Source organism: Salvelinus namaycush, unplaced genomic scaffold (assembly GCF_016432855.1).
Source record: "Salvelinus namaycush isolate Seneca unplaced genomic scaffold, SaNama_1.0 Scaffold2766, whole genome shotgun sequence".
Taxonomy (NCBI): Eukaryota; Metazoa; Chordata; class Actinopteri; order Salmoniformes; family Salmonidae; genus Salvelinus; species Salvelinus namaycush.
In genome coordinates this window covers 7,235-33,371 of record NW_024059637.1, presented here as the reverse complement: position 1 = coordinate 33,371, position 26,137 = coordinate 7,235, and the positions used below count along the sequence as shown (strand labels likewise).

At 45.2% G+C, this 26,137-nt stretch overlaps 1 protein-coding gene across 1 annotated transcript; it reads right to left on the bottom strand.

Moving 5' to 3' along the window:
- Positions 1 to 7,528: 7,528 nt before the first annotated feature.
- On the bottom strand, positions 7,529 to 19,355 carry LOC120039516 (junctophilin-1-like). The gene is made up of 3 exons (XM_038984924.1): positions 19,306 to 19,355; positions 18,641 to 19,157; positions 7,529 to 8,301 (listed from the first exon to the last, which is right to left on the bottom strand). Exons 2-3 carry the CDS (start codon positions 19,017 to 19,019, stop codon positions 7,529 to 7,531), a joined length of 1,152 nt encoding a protein of 383 aa, XP_038840852.1. The 5' UTR covers positions 19,020 to 19,157; positions 19,306 to 19,355.
- Between the last annotated feature and the right edge of the window lie 6,782 nt (positions 19,356 to 26,137).

Here is a 26,137-nt window from a genome sequence, read left to right as displayed (position 1 = left end):
CTAGCCACAGTGTTATAAAGGCTGGTTATAACCCTCTGTCAGCTAGCTACTAAATAATGACGTTTACATAACCACTAACTAGCCACAGTGTTTATAAAGGCTGGTTATAACCCTCTGTCAGCTAGCTACTAAATAATGACGTTTACATAATCACTAACTAGCCACAGTGTTTATAGAGGCTGGTTATAACCCTCTGTCAGCTAGCTACTAAATAATGACGTTTACATAACCACTAACTAGCCACAGTGTTATAAAGGCTGGTTATAACCCTCTGTCAGCTAGCTACTAAATAATGACGTTTACATAACCACTAACTAGCCACAGTGTTATAAAGGCTGGTTATAACCCTCTGTCAGCTAGCTACTAAATAATGACGTTTACATAACCACTAACTAGCCACAGTGTTTATAGAGGCTGGTTATAACCCTCTGTCAGCTAGCTACTAAATAATGACGTTTACATAACCACTAACTAGCCACAGTGTTATAAAGGCTGGTTATAACCCTCTGTCAGCTAGCTACTAAATAATGACGTTTACATAACCACTAACTAGCCACAGTGTTATAAAGGCTGGTTATAACCCTCTGTCAGCTAGCTACTAAATAATGACGTTTACATAACCACTAACTAGCCACAGTGTTATAAAGGCTGGTTATAACCCTCTGTCAGCTAGCTATTAAATAATGACGTTTACATAACCACTAACTAGCCACAGTGTTATAAAGGCTGTTTATAACCCTCTGTCAGCTAGCTACTAAATAATGACGTTTACATAACCACTAACTAGCCACAGTGTTTATAAAGGCTGGTTATAACCCTCTGTCAGCTAGCTACTAAATAATGATGTTTACATAACCACTAACTAGCCACAGTGTTATAAAGGCTGGTTATAACCCTCTGTCAGCTAGCTACTAAATAATGACGTTTACATAACCACTAACTAGCCACAGTGTTATAAAGGCTGGTTATAACCCTCTGTCTGCTAGCTACTAAATAATGACGTTTACATAACCACTAACTAGCCACAGTGTTTATAAAGGCTGGTTATAACCCTCTGTCAGCTAGCTACTAAATAATGACGTTTACATAACCACTAACTAGCCACAGTGTTATAAAGGCTGGTTATAACCCTCTGTCAGCTAGCTACTAAATAATGACGTTTACATAACCACTAACTAGCCACAGTGTTATAAAGGCTGGTTATAACCCTCTGTCAGCTAGCTACTAAATAATGACGTTTACATAACCACTAACTAGCCACAGTGTTTATAGAGGCTGGTTATAACCCTCTGTCAGCTAGCTACTAAATAATGACGTTTACATAACCACTAACTAGCCACAGTGTTATAAAGGCTGGTTATAACCCTCTGTCAGCTAGCTACTAAATAATGACGTTTACATAATCACTAACTAGCCACAGTGTTTATAGAGGCTGGTTATAACCCTCTGTCAGCTAGCTACTAAATAATGACATTTACATAACCACTAACTAGCCACAGTGTTTATAGAGGCTGGTTATAACACTGAATGACATCACAAAGCTATTTACAACATGCTTATAAGCAAAACAGGAAAAACCATAGTCCCGGGCCCATAGTTGTTTCTGATGATGTCAGGCAGGAAAAACTCCTGGCTATAAAGACAAGTCACTTTAAGAAATGTGTTATGGGTTCAGTGAAGGGGAAGAGCATGTTTTGGTTAAATACATCTCATGTCTCAAACACATGACTTCAGGATCCATAACAGCTAGTAATTCAATAAGAGAGTACGGACGAAGGCCTAGCAGCCATACATACAGATCTTATTATCATCGCTAGCAGCTGTACCTAATGTGAGCCACGCCAGGATATTTACACAACAGATAACCTCATCCATATCAGTACAGGGTCCTTCCTTAAACAAACTGCCAAGATATTTACACAACAGATAACCTCATCCATATCAGTACAGGGTCCTTCCTTAAACAAACTGCCAAGATATTTAAACAACAGATAACCTCATCCATATCAGTACAGGGTCCTTCCTTAAACAAACTGCCAGGATATTTACACAACAGATAACCTCATCCATATCAGTACAGGGTCCTTCCTTAAACAAACTGCCAGGATATTTACATGACAGTCATACCAGGCAGAATGGGGATGTAGGAAGGCCTTCCATCCCAACTGTAGTTATACCAGTCATACCAGGCAGAATGGTAATATAGGAAGGCCTTCCATCCCAACTGTAGTTATACCAGTCATACCAGGCAGAATGGTAATGTAGGAAGGCCTTTGATCCCAACTGTAGTTATACCAGTCATACCAGGCAGAATGGTAATGTAGGAAGGCCTTCAATCCCAACTGTAGTTATACCAGTCATACCAGGCAGAATGGTAATGTAGGAAGGCCTTCGATCCCAACTGTAGTTATACCAGTCATACCAGGCAGAATGGTAATGTAGGAAGGCCTTCAATCCCAACTGTAGTTATACCAGTCATACCAGGCAGAATGGTAATGTAGGAAGGCCTTCGATCCCAACTGTAGTTATACCAGTCATACCAGGCAGAATGGTAATGTAGGAAGGCCTTTGATCCCAACTGTAGTTATACCAGTCATACCAGGCAGAATGGTAATGTAGGAAGGCCTTCCATCCCAACTGTAGTTATACCAGTCATACCAGGCAGAATGGTAATGTAGGAAGGCCTTCCATCCCAACTGTAGTTATACCAGTCATACCAGGCAGAATGGTAATGTAGGAAGGCCTTCGATCCCAACTGTAGTTATACCAGTCATACCAGGCAGAATGGTAATGTAGGAAGGCCTTCGATCCCAACTGTAGTTATACCAGTCATACCAGGCAGAATGGTAATGTAGGAAGGCCTTCAATCCCAACTGTAGTTATACCAGTCATACCAGGCAGAATGGTAATGTAGGAAGGCCTTCCATCCCAACTGTAGTTATACCAGTCATACCAGGCAGAATGGTAATGTATGAAGGCCTTCAATCCCAACTGTAGTTATACCAGTCATACCAGGCAGAATGGTAATGTATGAAGGCCTTCGATCCCAACTGTAGTTATACCAGTCATACCAGGCAGATTGGTAATGTAGGAAGGCCTTCGATCCCAACTGTAGTTATACCAGTCATACCAGGCAGAATGGAAATGTAGGAAGGCCTTTGATCCCAACTGTAGTTATACCAGTCATACCAGGCAGATTGGTAATGTAGGAAGGCCTTCCATCCCAACTGTAGTTATACCAGTCATACCAGGCAGAATGGTAATGTAGGAAGGCCTTCGATCCCAACTGTAGTTATACCAGTCATACCAGGCAGAATGGTAATGTAGGAAGGCCTTCGATCCCAACTGTAGTTATACCAGTCATACCAGGCAGAATGGTAATGTAGGAAGGCCTTCCATCCCAACTGTAGTTATACCAGTCATACCAGGCAGAATGGTAATGTAGGAAGGCCTTTGATCCCAACTGTAGTTATACCAGTCATACCAGGCAGAATGGTAATGTAGGAAGGCCTTCCATCCCAACTGTAGTTATACCAGTCATACCAGGCAGAATGGTAATGTAGGAAGGCCTTCCATCCCAACTGTAGTTATACCAGTCATACCAGGCAGAATGGTAATGTAGGAAGGCCTTCAATCCCAACTGTAGTTATACCAGTCATACCAGGCAGAATGGTAATGTAGGAAGGCCTCCAATCCCAACTGTAGTTATACCAGTCATACCAGGCAGAATGGTAATGTAGGAAGGCCTTCAATCCCAACTGTAGTTATACCAGTCATACCAGGCAGAATGGTAATGTAGGAAGGCCTCCAATCCCAACTGTAGTTATACCAGTCATACCAGGCAGAATGGTAATGTAGGAAGGCCTTCGATCCCAACTGTAGTTATACCAGTCATACCAGGCAGAATGGTAATGTAGGAAGGCCTTCAATCCCAACTGTAGTTATACCAGTCATACCAGGCAGAATGGTAATGTAGGAAGGCCTTTGATCCCAACTGTAGTTATACCAGTCATACCAGGCAGAATGGTAATGTAGGAAGGCCTTCAATCCCAACTGTAGTTATACCAGTCATACCAGGCAGAATGGTAATGTAGGAAGGCCTTCCATCCCAACTGTAGTTATACCAGTCATACCAGGCAGAATGGTAATGTAGGAAGGCCTTTGATCCCAACTGTAGTTATACCAGTCATACCAGGCAGAATGGTAATGTAGGAAGGCCTTCAATCCCAACTGTAGTTATACCAGTCATACCAGGCAGAATGGTAATGTAGGAAGGCCTCCAATCCCAACTGTAGTTATACCAGTCATACCAGGCAGAATGGTAATGTAGGAAGGCCTTCGATCCCAACTGTAGTTATACCAGTCATACCAGGCAGAATGGTAATGTAGGAAGGCCTTCAATCCCAACTGTAGTTATACCAGTCATACCAGGCAGAATGGTAATGTAGGAAGGCCTTCCATCCCAACTGTAGTTATACCAGTCATACCAGGCAGAATGGTAATGTAGGAAGGCCTTTGATCCCAACTGTAGTTATACCAGTCATACCAGGCAGAATGGTGATGTAGGAAGGCCTTCAATCCCAACTGTAGTTATACCAGTCATACCAGGCAGAATGGTAATGTAGGAAGGCCTTTGATCCCAACTGTAGTTATACCAGTCATACCAGGCAGAATGGTAATGTAGGAAGGCCTTCAATCCCAACTGTAGTTATACCAGTCATACCAGGCAGAATGGTAATGTAGGAAGGCCTTCAATCCCAACTGTAGTTATACCAGTCATACCAGGCAGAATGGTAATGTAGGAAGGCCTTCAATCCCAACTGTAGTTATACCAGTCATACCAGGCAGAATGGTAATGTAGGAAGGCCTTCAATCCCAACTGTAGTTATACCAGTCATACCAGGCAGAATGGTAATGTAGGAAGGCCTCCAATCCCAACTGTAGTTATACCAGTCATACCAAGCAGAATGGTAATGTAGGAAGGCCTTCGATCCCAACTGTAGTTATACCAGTCATACCAGGCAGAATGGTAATGTAGGAAGGCCTCCGATCCCAACTGTAGTTATACCAGTCATACCAGGCAGAATGGTAATGTAGGAAGGCCTTCAATCCCAACTGTAGTTATACCAGTCATACCAGGCAGAATGGTAATGTAGGAAGGCCTTTGATCCCAACTGTAGTTATACCAGTCATACCAGGCAGAATGGTAATGTAGGAAGGCCTTTGATCCCAACTGTAGTTATACCAGTCATACCAGGCAGAATGGTAATGTAGGAAGGCCTTCCATCCCAACTGTAGTTATACCAGTCATACCAGGCAGAATGGTAATGTAGGAAGGCCTTCCATCCCAACTGTAGTTATACCAGTCATACCAGGCAGAATGGTAATGTAGGAAGGCCTTCAATCCCAACTGTAGTTATACCAGTCATACCAGGCAGAATGGTAATGTAGGAAGGCCTTCAATCCCAACTGTAGTTATACCAGTCATACCAGGCAGAATGGTAATGTAGGAAGGCCTTTGATCCCAACTGTAGTTATACCAGTCATACCAGGCAGAATGGTAATGTAGGAAGGCCTTTGATCCCAACTGTAGTTATACCAGTCATACCAGGCAGAATGGTAATGTAGGAAGGCCTTCAATCCCAACTGTAGTTATACCAGTCATACCAGGCAGAATGGTAATGTAGGAAGGCCTTTGATCCCAACTGTAGTTATACCAGTCATACCAGGCAGAATGGTAATGTAGGAAGGCCTTCCATCCCAACTGTAGTTATACCAGTCATACCAGGCAGAATGGTAATGTAGGAAGGCCTTCCATCCCAACTGTAGTTATACCAGTCATACCAGGCAGAATGGTAATGTAGGAAGGCCTTCAATCCCAACTGTAGTTATACCAGTCATACCAGGCAGAATGATAATGTAGGAAGGCCTTCCATCCCAACTGTAGTTATACCAGTCATACCAGGCAGAATGATAATGTAGGAAGGCCTTCCATCCCAACTGTAGTTATACCAGTCATACCAGGCAGAATGGTAATGTAGGAAGGCCTTTGATCCCAACTGTAGTTATACCAGTCATACCAGGCAGAATGGTAATGTAGGAAGGCCTTCCATCCCAACTGTAGTTATACCAGTCATACCAGGCAGAATGGTAATGTAGGAAGGCCTTCGATCCCAACTGTAGTTATACCAGTCATACCAGGCAGAATGGTAATGTAGGAAGGCCTTCAATCCCAACTGTAGTTATACCAGTCATACCAGGCAGAATGGTAATGTAGGAAGGCCTTCCATCCCAACTGTAGTTATACCAGTCATACCAGGCAGAATGGTAATGTAGGAAGGCCTTCAATCCCAACTGTAGTTATACCAGTCATACCAGGCAGAATGGTAATGTAGGAAGGCCTTCAATCCCAACTGTAGTTATACCAGTCATACCAGGCAGAATGGTAATGTAGGAAGGCCTTTGATCCCAACTGTAGTTATACCAGTCATACCAGGCAGAATGGTAATGTAGGAAGGCCTTTGATCCCAACTGTAGTTATACCAGTCATACCAGGCAGAATGGTAATGTAGGAAGGCCTTCAATCCCAACTGTAGTTATACCAGTCATACCAGGCAGAATGGTAATGTAGGAAGGCCTTTGATCCCAACTGTAGTTATACCAGTCATACCAGGCAGAATGGTAATGTAGGAAGGCCTTCCATCCCAACTGTAGTTATACCAGTCATACCAGGCAGAATGGTAATGTAGGAAGGCCTTCCATCCCAACTGTAGTTATACCAGTCATACCAGGCAGAATGGTAATGTAGGAAGGCCTTCAATCCCAACTGTAGTTATACCAGTCATACCAGGCAGAATGATAATGTAGGAAGGCCTTCCATCCCAACTGTAGTTATACCAGTCATACCAGGCAGAATGATAATGTAGGAAGGCCTTCCATCCCAACTGTAGTTATACCAGTCATACCAGGCAGAATGGTAATGTAGGAAGGCCTTTGATCCCAACTGTAGTTATACCAGTCATACCAGGCAGAATGGTAATGTAGGAAGGCCTTCCATCCCAACTGTAGTTATACCAGTCATACCAGGCAGAATGGTAATGTAGGAAGGCCTTCGATCCCAACTGTAGTTATACCAGTCATACCAGGCAGAATGGTAATGTAGGAAGGCCTTTGATCCCAACTGTAGTTATACCAGTCATACCAGGCAGAATGGTAATGTAGGAAGGCCTTTGATCCCAACTGTAGTTATACCAGTCATACCAGGCAGAATGGTAATGTAGGAAGGCCTTCCATCCCAACTGTAGTTATACCAGTCATACCAGGCAGAATGGTAATGTAGGAAGGCCTTCCATCCCAACTGTAGTTATACCAGTCATACCAGGCAGAATGGTAATGTAGGAAGGCCTTTGATCTTGCATATCTGAATGCTGCATAGTGTATTTACAGGTGGAACACTCATTCTGTCTGTCTTTCTCTCTCTCTCTCACACACACACATTCACACACACATGCCCCACATCCCCAGGGACCTACCTTGAAGCTGCTATTTCCACCTTCGTCCTGGAGATGGCCCCTGCCCTCCGCGCCCCCTCCACGGCCCGGTCCACTTTCTCTTTGGTTTTGGGGTTCTTTAGAGGGATCAACTGCTTCCTTATTCCACGCACCAGCACGTTATTCTTGTACTTCCCTTCTTCCTTGTTCCCCTCGGGGAAGGTGGTGCAGCCGTAACCGTGGCGCTTGTTGTTCAGCCACTCCCCCTCGTACTTCATCCCGGTGGAACGTTCGCTGACGCCGAACCCGTTGCGCTTGTCGTTCTTCCACTCCCCCATGTATGTCTCGGTGGTGGTGGCGTCCACGTGATCCTCCAATAGCAGGTCCTCTTCCGGCAGTTCTCCGTCGCCCAGGGAGATGGTGGAGTTGGCGTCTGCGTCGGAGGAGCTGATGCGGCTCATAGCGGCGTCGCTGCGTGCCGAACTCTTCTTGCTGGAGATGGACGACTTCGATTCGGACTTGTGGAGCCGACGGAGGCTCCCAAACAGCGACCCGTGGCGGAACAGACCCTTCTTCTTCCCGGTGACCACCTCGCTGTCCGAGTGGAAGTTGAGGACGAACCCGCCGCGGCCGCCGGTGGGCGTGTCACCCGAGAGGTCCTGGAGCACGGCGCCGTTACTCTGCTCGGAGCGCAGGGATGACAAGGAGGTACGTAGCGGGGACTGGATTACAGTGGCCATGCCGTACGGAACACTCTGGCGCACGCCGTATCCATGCCGCATCCCGCCCATCCACTGGCCCTGATATGTACCTGGAGGAGAGACAGGACACCACAGATCGGGGGTGAATAGATCGATCGGTTGGCTGGTTGATTGATTTTAAAAGTAAGAATTAAAAGCCACGGAAAGAATTTGACCCACCGGTCTCAACTAAGATACTAATCCCCTACAACAATATCAAGCGTGGATAGTGGATAGTAGTGTATACATAGTGGTGGATAGTAGTGTATACATAGTGTATTTACAGGACTTTACTATGGACTTTACTATGGACATTGATTAAATGGGAAGGATACCCACCTGGTAGTACTTCAGATATACACTGAGTGCACAAAACATTAAGGTCACATTGACGTCACTTGTTAAATCCACTTCAAATCAGTTCAGATGAAAGGGAGGAGACAGGTTAGGGGGGGGGGGGGAACAATCGAGACATGGATTGTGTATGTGTGCCATTCAGAGTTTTTTTTCAAGATGATGTCAACCACCCAAAGGACATCAAGCCAACTTGACACAACTGTGGAAAAGCATTGGAGTCAACATGGGCCAGCATCCCTGTGGAATGCTTTCAACACCTTGTGGAGTCTATGCCCCCGACGAATTGAGGCTGTTCTGAGGACAAAACGGGGGGTCAACTCAATATTAGAAAGGTGTTCTTAATGTTTTGTACAGTCCGTGTAGATTGCCATTGTTCTGTCTGAATAATTGTTATCTCCAGATAGAGTGCCTTCGGAAAGTATTCAGACCCCTTGACTTTTTCCACATTTTGTTAGGTTACAGCCTTATTCTAAAATTGATTAAATTGTATTTTTTCCACATCAATCTACACACAATACCCCATAATGACAAAGCAAAAACAGGTTTTAGAAATTTTTGCAAATTTATTACAAAGAAAAACTTAAATATCACATTTACATAAGTATTCAGACCCTTTACTCAGTACTTTGTTGAAGCACCTTTGGCAGCGATTACAGCCTCGAGTCTTCTGGGGTATGACACTACAAGCTTGGCACACCTGTATTTGGGGAGTTTCTCACATTATTCTCTGCAGATCCTCTCAAGCTCTGTCATGTTGGATGTTGACTCGCTCTCTCAAAGTCTCTATATTTTCAGGTCTCTCCAGAGATGTTCGATCGGGTTCAAGTCCGGGCTCTGGCTGGGCCACTCAAGGACATTCAGAGACTTGTCCCGAAGCCACTCCTGCGTTGTCTTGGCTGTGTGCTTAGGGTCGTTGTCCCATTGGAAGGTGAACCCTCGCCCCAGTCTGAGGTTCTGAGCACTCTGGAGCAGGTTTTCATAAAGGATCTCTCTCCATTCATCTTTGCCTTGATCCTGACTAGTCTCCCAGTCCCTGCTGCTGAAAAACATCCCCACAGCATGATGCTGCTACCACCATGCTTCACCGTAGAAATGGTGCCAGGTTTCTTCCAGACGTGAAGCTTGGCATTCAGACCAGAGAATCTTGTTTCTCATGGTCTGAGAGTCTTTAGATCACAGTCATTTAAAAAATATATATATTGAACCTTTATTTAACTAGGCAAGTCAGTTAAGAAGACATTATTATTTACAATGACAACCGTAGATCAATAAGTCTGGACTTTAAGGTCGGGTGAAACATTGAGCGCGCCCTGTGACTTTACTCTGAGAGGTTACAGTGTGACTTTACTATGAGAGGTTACAGCGTGACTTTACTATGGGAGGTTACAGTGTGACTTTACTATGAGAGGTTACAGTGTGACTTTACTATGAGAGGTTACAGTGTGACTTTACTATGAGAGGTTACAGTGTGACTTTACTATGGGAGGTTACAGTGTGACTTTACTATGAGAGGTTACAGTGTGACTTTACTATGGGAGGTTACAGTGTGACTTTACTCTGAGAGGTTACAGTGTGACTTTACTATGGGAGGTTACAGTGTGACTTTACTATGAGAGGTTACAGTGTGACTTTACTATGGGAGGTTACAGTGTGACTTTACTCTGAGAGGTTACAGTGTGACTTTACTATGAGAGGTTACAGTGTGACTTTACTATGGGAGGTTACAGTGTGACTTTACTATGGGAGGTTACAGTGTGACTTTACTATGAGAGGTTACAGTGTGACTTTACTATGAGAGGTTACAGTGTGACTTTACTCTGAGAGGTTACAGCGTGACTTTACTCTGAGAGGTTACAGTGTGACTTTACTCTGAGAGGTTACAGTGTGACTTTACTATGAGAGGTTACAGTGTGACTTTACTATGAGAGGTTACAGTGTGACTTTACTATGAGAGGTTACAGCGTGACTTTACTATGAGAGGTTACAGCGTGACTTTACTCTGAGAGGTTACAGCGTGACTTTACTCTGAGAGGTTACAGCGTGACTTTACTCTGAGAGGTTACAGCGTGACTTTACTATGAGAGGTTACAGCGTGACTTTACTATGAGAGGTTACAGCGTGACTTTACTATGAGAGGTTACAGTGTGACTTTACTATGAGAGGTTACAGTGTGACTTTACTATGAGAGGTTACAGTGTGACTTTACTATGAGAGGTTACAGTGTGACTTACTATGAGAGGTTACAGTGTGACTTTACTATGAGAGGTTACAGTGTGACTTTACTATGAGAGGTTACAGTGTGACTTTACTATGAGAGGTTACAGTGTGACTTTACTATGAGAGGTTACAGTGTGACTTTACTATGAGAGGTTACAGTGTGACTTTACTATGAGAGGTTACAGTGTGACTTTACTATGAGAGGTTACAGTGTGACTTTACTATGAGAGGTTACAGCGTGACTTTACTATGAGAGGTTACAGCATGACTTTACTCTGAGAGGTTACAGCGTGACTTTACTATGAGAGGTTACAGCGTGACTTTACTATGAGAGGTTACAGCGTGACTTTACTCTGAGAGGTTACAGCGTGACTTTACTATGAGAGGTTACAGCGTGACTTTACTATGAGAGGTTACAGCGTGACTTTACTATGAGAGGTTACAGTGTGACTTTACTCTGAGAGGTTACAGTGTGACTTTACTATGAGAGATTACAGTGTGACTTTACTATGAGAGGTTACAGTGTGACTTTACTCTGAGAGATTACAGTGTGACTTTACTATGAGAGGTTAGTGTGACTTTACTATGAGAGGTTACAGTGTGACTTTACTATGAGGTTACAGTGTGACTTTACTATGAGAGGTTATAGTGTGACTTTACTATGAGAGGTTAGTGTGAATTTACTATTAGAGGTTAGTGTGACTTTACTCTGAGAGGTTAGAGTGTGACTTTATTCTGAGAGGTTACAGTGTGACTTTATTCTGAGAAGTTACAGTGTGACTTTACTATGAGAGGTTACAGTGTGACTTTACTATGAGAAGTTACAGTGTGACTTTACTATGAGAGGTTACAGTGTGACTTTACTATGAGAGGTTACAGTGTGACTTTACTATGAGAGGTTACAGTGTGACTTTACTATGAGAAGTTACAGTGTGACTTTACTATGAGAAGTTACAGTGTGACTTTACTATGAGAAGTTACAGTGTGACTTTACTATGAGGTTACAGTGTGACTTTACTTTGAGAGGTTACAGTGTGACTTTACTCTGAGAACTTACAGTCTGACTTTACTATGAGAGGTTACAGTGTGACTTTACTATGAGAGGTTACAGTGTGACTTTACTATGAGAAGTTACAGTGTGACTTTACTATGAGAGGTAACAATGGTTTTGGGAAGTGCCATTGATTGACCCTATCCCCAGCCTTAACTAAATGTTAACCCTCACCCTAATCCTCACACCAATACTCACCCTCACACCAATACTCACCCTCACTCCAACCCTCACCCTCACTCCAACCCTCACCCTCACACCAACCCTCACCCTCACACCAACCCTCACTCCAACCCTCTCCCTCACTCATACCCTCTCCCTCACACCAACCCGGACCCTCACAGCAACCCTCACATCAACCCTCACCCTCACATCAACCCTCACCCTCACACCAACCCTCACATCAACCCTCACCCTCACATCAACCCTAACCCTCACATCAACCCTAACCCTCACATCAACCCTCACATCAACCCTCACCCTCACATCAACCCTCACATCAACCCTAACCCTCACATCAACCCTAACCCTCACATCAACCCTAACCCTCACATCAACCCTAACCCTCACATCAACCCTCACATCAACCCCCACCCTCACACCAACCCTCACTCCAACCCTCTCCCTCACTCCAACCATCTCCCTCACATCAACCCTCTCCCTCACATCAACCCTCACCCTCACACCAACCCTCACATCAACCCTAACCCTCACATCAACCCTAACCCTACATACATACTAGAGCTGCACAATGAATCGAATTCAGAACGAAATTGCGATATTGACGAGCAATATCCATATAACACAAGATGCTGCCATTTTCTCCTGTCTTTGACACACCGTTAACACAACAGAAACTAGACTAAGTGTCACGTTCTGACCATAGTTCTTTTGTATTTTCTTTGTTTTAGTTGTGGTCAGGGCGTGAGTTGGGTGGGTAATCTATGTTTTCTATTTTTGTGTTGGTTTTCTGTGTTTGGCCTGATATGGTTCTCAATCTGAGGCAGGTGTTAGTCGTTGTCTCTGATTGGGAACCATATTTAGGTAGCCTGTTTTGTCTTTTGGTTTGTGGGGTGTTTGTCTTCCGTGTCAGTGTTTGTCGCCACACGGTACTGTTTCGTTTGTTCACTTCGTTTATTGTTTTTGTTTAGTGTTCTGAGTTGAATTAAAAACATCATCGTGAACACTTACCACGCTGCGCTTTGGTCCTCCTCTCTTTCTCCCGAAGACGATCGTTACACTAAGGCACCTCCTCCAATGAGACGCGCTAGACTCTGTTCATTCATTCTACATGCACAGAGGAGGCTGACAAATCCACAAGCGGGCTCTCTCACTCTGCATGGCATGCACATGCTGGCCAATCACAAGCATCCCTGTATAGAGTGCGTAGTTAGATGCTTGTGAGGAAAGAAAAGGGCTTTACAGAGTGCTGCTAGCGCTAACGAGAACGTCGATTTGGTGCCAAATAAGGATCTTCAGTGGTACGGCAGTATTTCAGCTCGTCTTCAGTGGTACGGCAGTATTTCACCTCATCTTCAGTGGTATGGCAGTATTTCAGCTCATCTTCAGTGGTACGGCAGTATTTCACCTCATCTTCAGTGGTATGGCAGTATTTCACCTCATCTTCAGTGGTATGGCAGTATTTCACCTCATCTTCAGTGGTATGGCAGTATTTCAGCTCGTCTTCAGTGGTATGGCAGTATTTCAGCTCGTCTTCAGTGGTACGGCAGTATTTCACCTCATCTTCAGTGGTATGGCAGTATTTCACCTCATCTTCAGTGGTATGGCAGTATTTCACCTCATCTTCAGTGGTATGGCAGTATTTCACCTCATCTTCAGTGGTACGGCAGTATTTCACCTCTTCTTCAGTGGTACGGCAGTATTTCACCTCATCTTCAGTGGTACGGCAGTATTTCAGCTCATCTTCAGTGGTATGGCAGTATTTCAGCTCTTCTTCAGTGGTATGGCAGTATTTCACCTCATCTTCAGTGGTATGGCAGTATTTCAGCTCGTCTTCAGTGGTATGGCAGTATTTCACCTCTTCTTCAGTGGTACGGCAGTATTTCACCTCATCTTCAGTGGTATGGCAGTATTTCAGCTCGTCTTCAGTGGTACGGCAGTATTTCAGCTCGTCTTCAGTGGTACGGCAGTATTTCAGCTCATCTTCAGTGGTATGGCAGTATTTCAGCTCATCTTCAGTGGTACGGCAGTATTTCACCTCATCTTCAGTGGTATGGCAGTATTTCAGCTCGTCTTCAGTGGTACGGCAGTATTTCAGCTCATCTTCAGTGGTACGGCAGTATTTCAGCTCGTCTTCAGTGGTACGGCAGTATTTCACCTCTTCTTCAGTGGTACGGCAGTATTTCACCTCTTCTTCAGTGGTACGGCAGTATTTCAGCTCATCTTCAGTGGTACGGCAGTATTTCACCTCATCTTCAGTGGTATGGCAGTATTTCAGCTCATCTTCAGTGGTATGGCAGTATTTCAGCTCTTCTTCAGTGGTATGGCAGTATTTCACCTCATCTTCAGTGGTATGGCAGTATTTCAGCTCATCTTCAGTGGTATGGCAGTATTTCAGCTCATCTTCAGTGGTACGGCAGTATTTCACCTCGTCTTCAGTGGTACGGCAGTATTTCACCTCATCTTCAGTGGTACGGCAGTATTTCACCTCATCTTCAGTGGTATGGCAGTATTTCAGCTCGTCTTCAGTGGTATGGCAGTATTTCAGCTACAGGTAAACCGAGTGTTGTGTAAAAAAGGGCCTCAGAGTTGTGTCGACAACAAGAGGCAACACGACACATTTATTCAATCATTTGAAGAGGAACCATCCCCTACTTTACAACGATTGTTTGGTGGAAAAAGCGCCCGACAGCAGCGAAGCCCTCAGCCATAGCCAGGCACCTACGTTATTGCCGATGCGTTTTCAAGTGTAACACCATATAAAAATAAAACATCTCGCAGACACACAGACATCACCTCGCTATCAGCTAGCTATCACATCGCTATCAGCTAGCTATCAGCTAGCTATCAGCTAGCTATCATCTAGCTATCACCTAGCTATCAGCTAGCTATCACCTAGCTATCACATAGCTATCAGCTAGCTATCACCTAGCTATCACATAGCTATCAGCTAGCTATCACCTAGCTATCAGCTAGCTATCACCTAGCTATCAGCTAGCTATCACATCGCTATCAGCTAGCTATCAGCTAGCTATCAGCTAGCTATCACATAGCTATCACATAGCTATCACATAGCTATCAGCTAGCTATCAGCTAGCTATCACCTAGCTATCAGCTAGCTATCAGCTAGCTATCACATCGCTATCATCTAGCTATCACATCGCTATCAGCTAGCTATCGCCTAGCTATCACATCGCTATCACCTAGCTATCACCTAGCTATCACCCAGCTATCACATCGCTATCAGCTAGCTATCACCTAGCTATCACCTAGCTATCACCTAGCTATCACCGAGCTATCACCGAGCTATCATCGAGCTATCAGCTAGCTATCACCTAGCTATCACATCGCTATCACCTAGCTATCACCTAGCTATCACATCGCTATCACCTAGCTATCACATAGCTATCACATAGCTATCACCGAGCTATCATCGAGCTATCACCTAACTATCACCTAGCTATCACCTAGCCGAAGAGTCCTATTTATACTGTCAGTAAAGACAGCTTCAAGAAGATGAGAAACAAGCTGGACAGAAGATATAAGATTATATCTGGTACAAACAGTATTTTGCCCAAGTCGCCATCTCAACACTGTATAAGAAAAATAAGGGAAGAGTTGAAACAGAACTCACACTTATTGATTATTACGCGACTACAGCAGACCTTTGTTCCGGTAGAACAAACAAGACCTACATCAGTATGACAGTACACTTTATAGATGAGAAGTTTCAACTGAAAGGTCAGTGCTTGCAATCATCATAGGCTACTCCCCCCCCAGAGAGCACAGAGAGGAAACATGTCGCTGGGGTTTGAGTGAAGCTTTGGGGGCGTGAATGAGGAGCAAAATGTGTGCAAAATGATAATGTGCCAAACGTGGTAAAGACCATCCCGTGTTCTCTACACTTGTTTTAACCACGTCTGAGGTAATTATCAAGTTTTGAAAAAAAATTAAAAAATTGCTTTAAGTTATTTATTAGATTTTTGGTCCAAATCGTGCAGCCCTAATAAATACCTCTCACCCCAACCCTCACCCCAATCTCACTCCAACGCTCACACTCATCCCAACCCTCACCCCAACCCTCACCCCAACCTCACTCCAACGCTCACACTCATCCCAACCCTCATCCCAACCCTCACCCCAATCTCACTCCAACGCTCACCCAAACCCTAACCCTACATACATACGTCTTAACCCAACCCTCACCCAAATCCTCACCCCTGCGCTCACCCTACATACATACCTTTTAACCCAACTCCAACCCAAACCCTCACCCCTGCGCTCACTCTACATACATACCTCTTAACCCAACCCTCACCCCAGCGCTCACCCCAGCGCTCACCTTACATACATACGTACCTCTTAACCCAACCTTAACCCTCACCCTCACCCATAGCCGTGGAAATAATTTAGCAAAATAATGTAAATATATACACCAAAGGTATGTGGACAGCTGCTCGACAAACATCTCATTCCATAATCATGGGCATTAATATGGAGTTGGTCCCCCCCTTTGCTGCTATAACAGCCTCCACTCTTCTGGGAAGGCTTTCCACTAGATGTTGGAACATTGCTGCTATAACAGCCTCCACTCTTCTGGGAAGGCTTTCCACTAGATGTTGGAACATTGCTGCTATAACAGCCTCCACTCTTCTGGGAAGGCTTTCCACTAGATGTTGGAACATTGCTGCAATAACAGCCTCCACTCTTCTGGGAAGGCTTTCCACTAGATGTTGGAACATTGCTGCTATAACAGCCTCCACTCTCTGGGAAGGCTTTCCACTAGATGTTGGAACATTGCTGCTATAACAGCCTCCACTCTTCTGGGAAGGCTTTCCACTAGATGTTGGAACATTGCTGCTATAACAGCCTCCACTCTTCTGGGAAGGCTTTCCACTAGATGTTGGAACATTGCTGCTATAACAGCCTCCACTCTCTGGGAAGGCTTTCCACTAGATGTTGGAACATTGCTGCTACAACAGCCTCCACTCTCTGGGAAGGCTTTCCACTAGATGTTGGAACATTGCTGCTATAACAGCCTCCACTCTTCTGGGAAGGCTTTCCACTAGATGATGGGACATTGCTGCTATAACAGCCTCCACTCTTCTGGGAAGGCTTTCCACTAGATGTTGGAACATTGCTGCTATAACAGCCTCCACTCTCAGGTAAGGCTTTCCACTAGATGTTGGAACATTGCTGCGGGGACTTGCTTCCATTCAGTCACAAGAGCATAAGTGAGGTCGGGCACTGATGTTGGGCGATTAGGCCTGGCTCACAGTCGACATTCCAATTAATCCCAAAAGTGTTCGATGAGGTTGAGGTCATTGCTCTGTGCAGGCCAGTCATGTTCTTCCACACCATTTTCGACAAACCATTTCTGTATGAACCTCGTATAAATCACGTATAAAATGCCCAGTTCCAATTAGAAGAAGAGATCTCAGTGACTTTGAAAGAGGGTCTCAAAAGAGAATAGGGGGTTTAAAGGGTGTGTGTGTGTGTGTGTGTGTCTCCGTCACCAGATCTCAACTCGATTGAACACTTATGGGAGATTCTGGAGCAGTGCCTGAGAGCGTTTTCCCCCGACATCAACAAAAACACCAAACGATGGAATTTATCGTGGAACAGCCTGGTCTCATAGGCCTGACGTAACATAGTAAAGTAAACTAATTAGTATGATATGTTACCTTTGGTATGGTTACATAAGATAGAGGGTTACTGACAACTTTAGCATTTTAGCTAAATAGCAACTACTTAGCATGTTAGCTAACCCAATCCCTAACCCTAACCCTAACCTTAACCCATTAACCTAACTCCTAAACTTAACCCTAACTGCTAGCCTAGCTAACATTAGCCAGTTAGCTAATGTTAGCCACCTAGGTAGAATTCATAACATATATGTTTTGCAAATTCATAACATATTTTAAGTTTTGCAAATTCGTAACATATTGTACCAAAATGGGTGATGGACATCCACAAATGAATACATACCATACAAAACGCAACATATCATACTACATGGAGTGTCTCGGATTTGCATAGAGAATCATATGAAATGTTCTGAGATCAGGTTGAATAATGGTGTAGCGTTCCAGACACTTGTAGAATGTATGCCAAGGCACACTGAAGCTGTCCTGGTGGCGGCCCAATGTCTAATTAAGACGTTCACGTAATAATTGATTTTGTCATATACCTTTACACCTAGCACAGGTAGCCTAGAAATGATGCTTATAATAAAATAAATCAATAAGGATGTTATTCAATCAAAAATAATTATGGGGAACCTATTTATTATAGGACTAAATAAAATATTTTATGGGGCATGCAAGGCGAGCATGTTAACGTGCACGTAATAGAGCTAAAGTCAAAATCCCCAATCAGTCTGAATGTGAATAGGTATAATAACATCCCTATAATAAATCTGCAAAAACACTATAGTCACATGTCCATTATCTGGCCTCTGTGTGCATGAACCTCTTCGCACGCCAAACCACAACAGATAGCCAAGACAGATCCCACTGGTTCGCGTTTTTTAAAAGAGACACACACGCAATTTCCAAAACAACATGTCCATCCTCTATAACAGTAGGCTATAACGGGTATCTTACCACCGTCACCGTAGGTCTCAATCCCATACCCGTCCTGTAGCCCGTTACTCCACGTCCCGTCGTACCTCGCAGGTGTATTGTGGCTCTGTCGGAGTCCATAGCGACCCTTGAAGCCGTGACTCCACTCACCGCGGTAAATCCACTTCCCTTTGGTTTCTACTCCCAGTCCATGCCGCTTCCCCTGGGACCAGTAGCCATGGTACATATTCCCGCTGGGCCAGGTGTACACCCCCACTATCTCAAAGCCGTGCGACCAGGAGCCGGCGTACTCGCCCTGGCCTTTTGGCCCGGTACAGATGCCATGTCCGTGGGCTTTGCCGTCCTCCCACCCTCCGCAGTATGTTCCTCCATCATCGAAGTCGAACCGTCCGCCCGTCATTCAGAACAGCCGAGAAATGGAGCAGAACTCTACGGCCGTAGGCTGACTCAATGGTGTCGTGTTATTATCCCCCCAGAAGGGATCCAGCAGGGAGCGGAGAGGTGGAGAAAACAGAGATGACTCTGTTTTGCACAAGAACTAAAAAATAAATAAACAGAAACAATGATTATGGTGGTGGTGATCACGAGCAGTGTGCGGTTGATATGTAAAGAGAAAAGCATGGAGGAAGTGGTTAGTGTGTATGTGGTTAGGGTAGTGGGGGTGTGAATGGGGAAGAGTAATTTACCGGAGTCGCACGCGGTATCCGCCGCTGTGTGATAGCTCGTCTCCCCCCTCCACTGATCAGAGGGAGAGAGAGAAGCATCGAGTCTCCAAACAAGAAAGACACGGCCAATTTCTACGTCACGCCAGTAGAACCTCCCACTGCCACCCCTACTGCTAATTATGAGGGTGTACGCGCTTTACCCCCCGGTATTATGTGCCGCTGTTCGCCAGTAAATCACATAGTTCAAATAGCAGAGCAACCGTCAGATAGTCACTGCCGCTACCGCGTCGCAACCTGCTGCTGCCGCTGCCAGCGGTCGGTGCCGTTTTGAAAAACTCGCGCCTACTACCTAACACAGGTGTGTGTTTCCTCTACAGAATGGCTCTTTTTGAGGTGTGAGTGAACAGGGGGTAAAATATAAATGTCCTGTGTGATCCATAAAGATCCGATTAAACCAGTATTCTAATTCCATCATACGGTCACTGTAAAACTAGTCTCTGTAAGATCGCTGATTTTAGGCAAAACTCTCAAAATGTCGTAATGAAAAGAGCATGTACATTTTGCTGTTGAAGGCCTATTTTTGTGACAGTTGTATTTAAGTAATTTTCTTAAATCTGTCAACCTATAATTGTAATAATTATATATATATATATATATATATATATATATATATATATATATATGAATACAACATCTAAGCTTCTGGCATGTTTTAAATAGGCTATAATAAGGTCAAACTCGAATTCTTAATTCTACACAACTTGATTATTCAATCAGTTCAGAGATGATGGAAATATATTCGCTTCAGTCGAAGGGAAACTATTAATTTGTCAATACAATACTGACAATATCACAGTATCACATTTGAATATATTTGAATATATTTGAAAAAAGGAGTGGATAAGAGCGACCTCTGCTGTTGACTGGGAGCAATGGTCAACACTACGTAGAGCTGCTGTATGGGACACAACCTCTCACAAGCGACGATTTATCAAATTACAAAGACCATTTTATAAAACTAGAAGGATATTTCTTGCTATTATTTTACACATGTTACAGAAACGTAAATAACTAGCTACTACGTAGGCTAATCTAAATATAGATCTACAACCACTGAGGCTTTTCATAACACACAGACATAGGACTACTCGAAGTTGTGATCTTCCAGAGAGGAACTTACAAACATGGGCATGTCCCATTCATCTCTCATTCATCAGTCCTGATGGGGTGTGATGCTGAGGTTGGAGGTCTGACTTCGCTCCGATCCGTCCCAATGGGTCGTCACTAGTTACAACAGCCACAAATATATAAACCCCGCCTACTTCTACAATTTATCTTCTTAAAAATCTGATTTTGAACCTAACCTAACCTTAACCACACCGCTATACTTATGCCTAACCATAATCTTAAAATAAGTCCAAAAATCACATTTTTGTTTTCATGCATTTTTATGATATAGACAATTTTGACTTTGCGGCTGTGGTAACTAGTGACAACCGTCCCAAACACAGCAACAACTCAGCGACAGACATATAGCTAAAATGGCGGCGGAAAACAGCGCCGAATTTCAGGATGAGAAAGAAATCCTCATCTACAAGGGTGATGTTCAAGAGGTACAACAAGAGAGCGGAGCTGTCACAGAAAGCACGAATGCCAAACCATCCAAAATGACACTGTATCATTGGACGCAGTCCTTCAGTTCGCAGAAGGTGAGTGTTTCAGCACCAAGCATTAATGGACAGCTTCTGAAGAGTATGCGTGGCTTGCGTGACTAGGCAAGGTATAGCGACATGCTAATCAAAATAACGCTGATATGACAACATAAATGCAGTTATAGCATCATATAGGCTTTTGCAGCTCGATGTGTCCAAAAAACGGACTGTAACCAGGCTGGCTACAACAAATGTTTTGCTATTTCTGCTTGAACAGGAAGCTGGATCTATTGGCCAACATGCACATGGCCTTTTTTACAGCTAAATCCCAGTTCCATATCAAATCAAATCAAATCAAATGTTATTTGTCACATGTGCCAAATACAACAGGTTGTAGACCTTACAGTGAAATGCTTACTTACAAGCCCATAACCAACAATGCAGTTTTAAAGGAAAAAATACATTTAATAATAATATTTAAGGAGCAGCAGTAAAATAACAATAGAGATGCTATATATAGGGAGAACCGGTACAGAGTCAATGTGGAGGCTATATACAGGGGGTACCTGTACAGAGTCAATGTGGAGGCTATATACAGGGTGTTACGGTACAGAGTCAATGTGGAGGCTATATACAGGGTGTACCAGTACAGAGTCAATGTGGAGGCTATATACAGGGTGTTACGGTACAGAGTCAATGTGGAGGCTATATACAGGGTGTTACGGTACAGAGTCAATGTGGAGGCTATATACAGGGGGTACAGAGTCAATGTGGAGGCTATATACAGGGTGTTACGGTACAGAGTCAATGTGGATGCTATATACAGGGTGCTACGGTACAGAGTCAATGTGGAGGCTATATACAGGGGGTACCGGTACAGAGTCAATGTGGAGGCTATATACAGGGGGTACCGGTACAGAGTCAATGTGGAGGCTATATACAGGGGGTACCGGTACAGTGTTAATATGCAGGGACCCCGGTTAGTCGGGCTAATTGAGGTAATATGTACATGTAGGTAGAGTTATTAAAGTGACTATGCATAGATAATAAACAGAGAGTAGCAGCAGCGTAAAAAAGGGGGGGGGGGGGTCAATGCAAATAGTCTGAGTAGCCATTTGATTAGATGTTAAGGAGTCTTATGGCTTGGGGGTAGAAGCTGTTTAGAAGCCTCTTGGACCTAGACTTGGCGCTCTGGTACTGCTTGCCATGCGGTAGCATGACTAGGGTGACTGGAGTCTCTGACAATTTTTAGGGCCTTCCTCTGACACCGCCTGGTATAGAGGTCCTGGATGGCAGGAAGCTTGGCCCCAGTGATGTACTGGGCCGTACGCACTACCCTCTGTAGTGCCTTGCGGTCGTAGGCTGAGCTGTTGCTAAACCAGGCAGTGATGCAACCAGTCAGGATGCTCTCGGTGGTGCAGAACCTTTTGAGGATCTGAGGACCCATGCCAAATCTTTTCGGTCTCCTGGGGGGAAATAGGTTTTGTTGTGCCCTCTTCACGACTGTCTTGGTGTGCTTGGACCATGTTAGTTTGTTGGTGATGTGGACGCCAAGGAACTTGGAAGCTCTCAACCTGCTCCGCTACAGCCCCGTCGAGGAGAATGGGGGCGTGCTCGGTCCTCCTTTTCCTGTAATCCACAATCATCTCCTTAGTCTTGATCACGTTGAGGGATAGGTTGTTATCCTGGCACCACACGGTCAGGTCTCTGACCACCTCCCTATAGGCTGCCTCTTTGTTGTAGGTGTAGGTGTCTTCGGCAAACTAATGATGGTGCTGGAGTCGTGCCTGGCCGTGCAGTCATGAGTGAACAAGGAGTACAGGAGGGGACTGAGCACGCACCCCTGAGGGGCCCCCGTGTTGAGGATCAGCGTGGCGGATGTGTTGTTACCTACCCTTACCATCTGGGGACGGCCCATCAGGAAGTCCAGGATCCAGTTGCAGAGGGAGGTGTTTAGTCCCAGGGTTCTTAGCTTAGTGATGAGCTTTTAGGGCACTATGGTGTTGAATGCTAAGCTGTAATCAATGAATAGCATTCTCACATATGTGTTCCTTTTGTCCAGGTGGGAAAGGGCAGTGTGGCGTGCCATAGAGACTGCATCATCTGTGGATCTGTTGGGGCGGTATGCAAATTGGAGTGGGTCTAGGGTTTCCGGGATAATGGTGTTGATGTGAGCCATGACCAGCCATTCAAAGCATTTCATGGCTACAGATGTGAGTGCTACGGGTCGGTAGTCATTTAGACAGGTTACCTTAGTGTTCTTGAGCACAGGGACTATGGTGGTCTGCTTGATACATGTTGGTATTACAGACTCGGACAGGAAGAGGTTGAAAATGTCAGTGAAGACACTTGCCAGTTGGTCAGCACTTGCTCGGCGTACACGTCCTGGTAATCTGTCTGGCCCTGTGTTCTTGTGAATGTTGACCTGTTTAAAGGTCTTACTCACATCGGCTGCGGAGAGCGTGATCACACAGCCGTCCGGAACAGCTGATGCTCTCATGCATTTTTCAGTGTTGCTTGCCTCAAAGCGAGCATAAAAGTAATTTAGCTCGTCTGGTAGGCTTGTGTCACTGGGCAGCTCGCGGCTGTGCTTCCCAATGTAGTCTATCCATATGCTTTGAAGTCCACAGCCCCATCATAGGGAATTCTTTGATGTCCTACTCCAGGTTCGGCATGGCATGGCACAAGTGTAAGGGTATTGCAGGTGGAGCTGTATTGTAGGTGGAGCTGTATTGTAGGTGGGGCTGTATTGTAGGTGGGGCTGTATTGTAGGTGGGGCTGTATTGTAGGTGGAGCTGTATTGTAGGTGGAGCTGTATTGTAGGTGGAGCTGTATTGTAGGTGGGGCTGTATTGTAGGTGGGGCTGTATTGTAGGTGGAGCTGTATTGTAGGTGGGGCTGTATTGTAGATGGGGCTGTATTGCAGGTGGGACTGTATTGCAGGTGGAGCTGTATTGTAGGTGGGGCTGTATTGTAGGTGGGGCTGTATTGTAGGTGGAGCTGTATTGTAGGTGGGGCTGTATTGTAGGTGGGGCTGTATTGTAGGTGGGGCTGTATTGTAGGTGGAGCTGTATTGCAGGTGGAGCTGTATTGTAGGTGGAGCTGTATTGTAGGTGGGGCTGTATTGTAGGTGGAGCTGTATTGTAGGTGGGGCTGTATTGTAGGTGGGGCTGTATTGTAGGTGGAGCTGTATTGCAGGTGGAGCTGTATTGTAGGTGGGGCTGTATTGTAGCTGTATTGTAGGTGGGGCTGTATTGTAGGTGGGGCTGTATTGTAGGTGGAGCTGTATTGTAGGTGGGGCTGTATTGTAGGTGGAGCTGTATTGTAGGTGGGGCTGTATTGCAGGTGGAGCTGTATTGTAGGTGGGGCTGTATTGTAGGTGGGGCTGTATTGTAGGTGGGGCTGTATTGTAGCTGTATTGTAGGTGGGGCTGTATTGTAGGTGGGGCTGTATTGCAGGTGGAGCTGTATTGTAGGTCGGGCTGTATTGTAGGTGGGGCTGTATTGTAGGTGGGGCTGTATAGTAGGTGGAGCTGTATTGTAGGTGGGGCTGTATTGTAGGTGGGGCTGTATTGTAGGTGGGGCTGTATTGTAGGTGGGGCTGTATTGTAGGTGGAGCTGTATTGTAGGTGGGGCTGTATTGTAGGTGGGGCTGTATTGTAGGTGGGGCTGTATTGTAGGTGGAGCTGTATTGTAGGTGGGGCTGTATTGTAGGTGGGGCTGTATTGTAGGTGGGGCTGTATTGTAGGTGGGGCTGTATTGTAGGTGGAGCTGTATTGTAGCTGTATTGTAGGTGGGGCTGTATTGTAGGTGGGGCTGTATTGTAGGTGGAGCTGTATTGTAGGTGGGGCTGTATTGTAGGTGGGGCTGTATTGTAGGTGGGGCTGTATTGTAGGTGGAGCTGTATTGTAGGTGGAGCTGTATTGTAGGTGGAGCTGTATTGTAGGTGGGGCTGTATTGTAGGTGGGGCTGTATTGTAGGTGGAGCTGTATTGTAGGTGGGGCTGTATTGTAGATGGGGCTGTATTGCAGGTGGGACTGTATTGCAGGTGGAGCTGTATTGTAGGTGGGGCTGTATTGTAGGTGGGGCTGTATTGTAGGTGGAGCTGTATTGTAGGTGGGGCTGTATTGTAGGTGGGGCTGTATTGTAGGTGGGGCTGTATTGTAGGTGGAGCTGTATTGCAGGTGGAGCTGTATTGTAGGTGGAGCTGTATTGTAGGTGGGGCTGTATTGTAGGTGGAGCTGTATTGTAGGTGGGGCTGTATTGTAGGTGGGGCTGTATTGTAGGTGGAGCTGTATTGCAGGTGGAGCTGTATTGTAGGTGGGGCTGTATTGTAGCTGTATTGTAGGTGGGGCTGTATTGTAGGTGGGGCTGTATTGTAGGTGGAGCTGTATTGTAGGTGGAGCTGTATTGTAGGTGGGGCTGTATTGTAGGTGGAGCTGTATTGTAGGTGGGGCTGTATTGTAGCTGTATTGTAGGTGGGGCTGTATTGTAGGTGGGGCTGTATTGTAGGTGGAGCTGTATTGTAGGTGGGGCTGTATTGTAGGTGGAGCTGTATTGTAGGTGGGGCTGTATTGCAGGTGGAGCTGTATTGTAGGTGGGGCTGTATTGTAGGTGGGGCTGTATTGTAGGTGGGGCTGTATTGTAGCTGTATTGTAGGTGGGGCTGTATTGTAGGTGGGGCTGTATTGCAGGTGGAGCTGTATTGTAGGTCGGGCTGTATTGTAGGTGGGGCTGTATTGTAGGTGGGGCTGTATAGTAGGTGGAGCTGTATTGTAGGTGGGGCTGTATTGTAGGTGGGGCTGTATTGTAGGTGGGGCTGTATTGTAGGTGGGGCTGTATTGTAGGTGGAGCTGTATTGTAGGTGGGGCTGTATTGTAGGTGGGGCTGTATTGTAGGTGGGGCTGTATTGTAGGTGGAGCTGTATTGTAGGTGGGGCTGTATTGTAGGTGGGGCTGTATTGTAGGTGGGGCTGTATTGTAGGTGGGGCTGTATTGTAGGTGGAGCTGTATTGTAGCTGTATTGTAGGTGGGGCTGTATTGTAGGTGGGGCTGTATTGTAGGTGGAGCTGTATTGTAGGTGGGGCTGTATTGTAGGTGGGGCTGTATTGTAGGTGGAGCTGTATTGTAGCTGTATTGTAGGTGGGGCTGTATTGTAGGTGGGGCTGTATTGTAGGTGGGGCTGTATTGTAGGTGGAGCTGTAT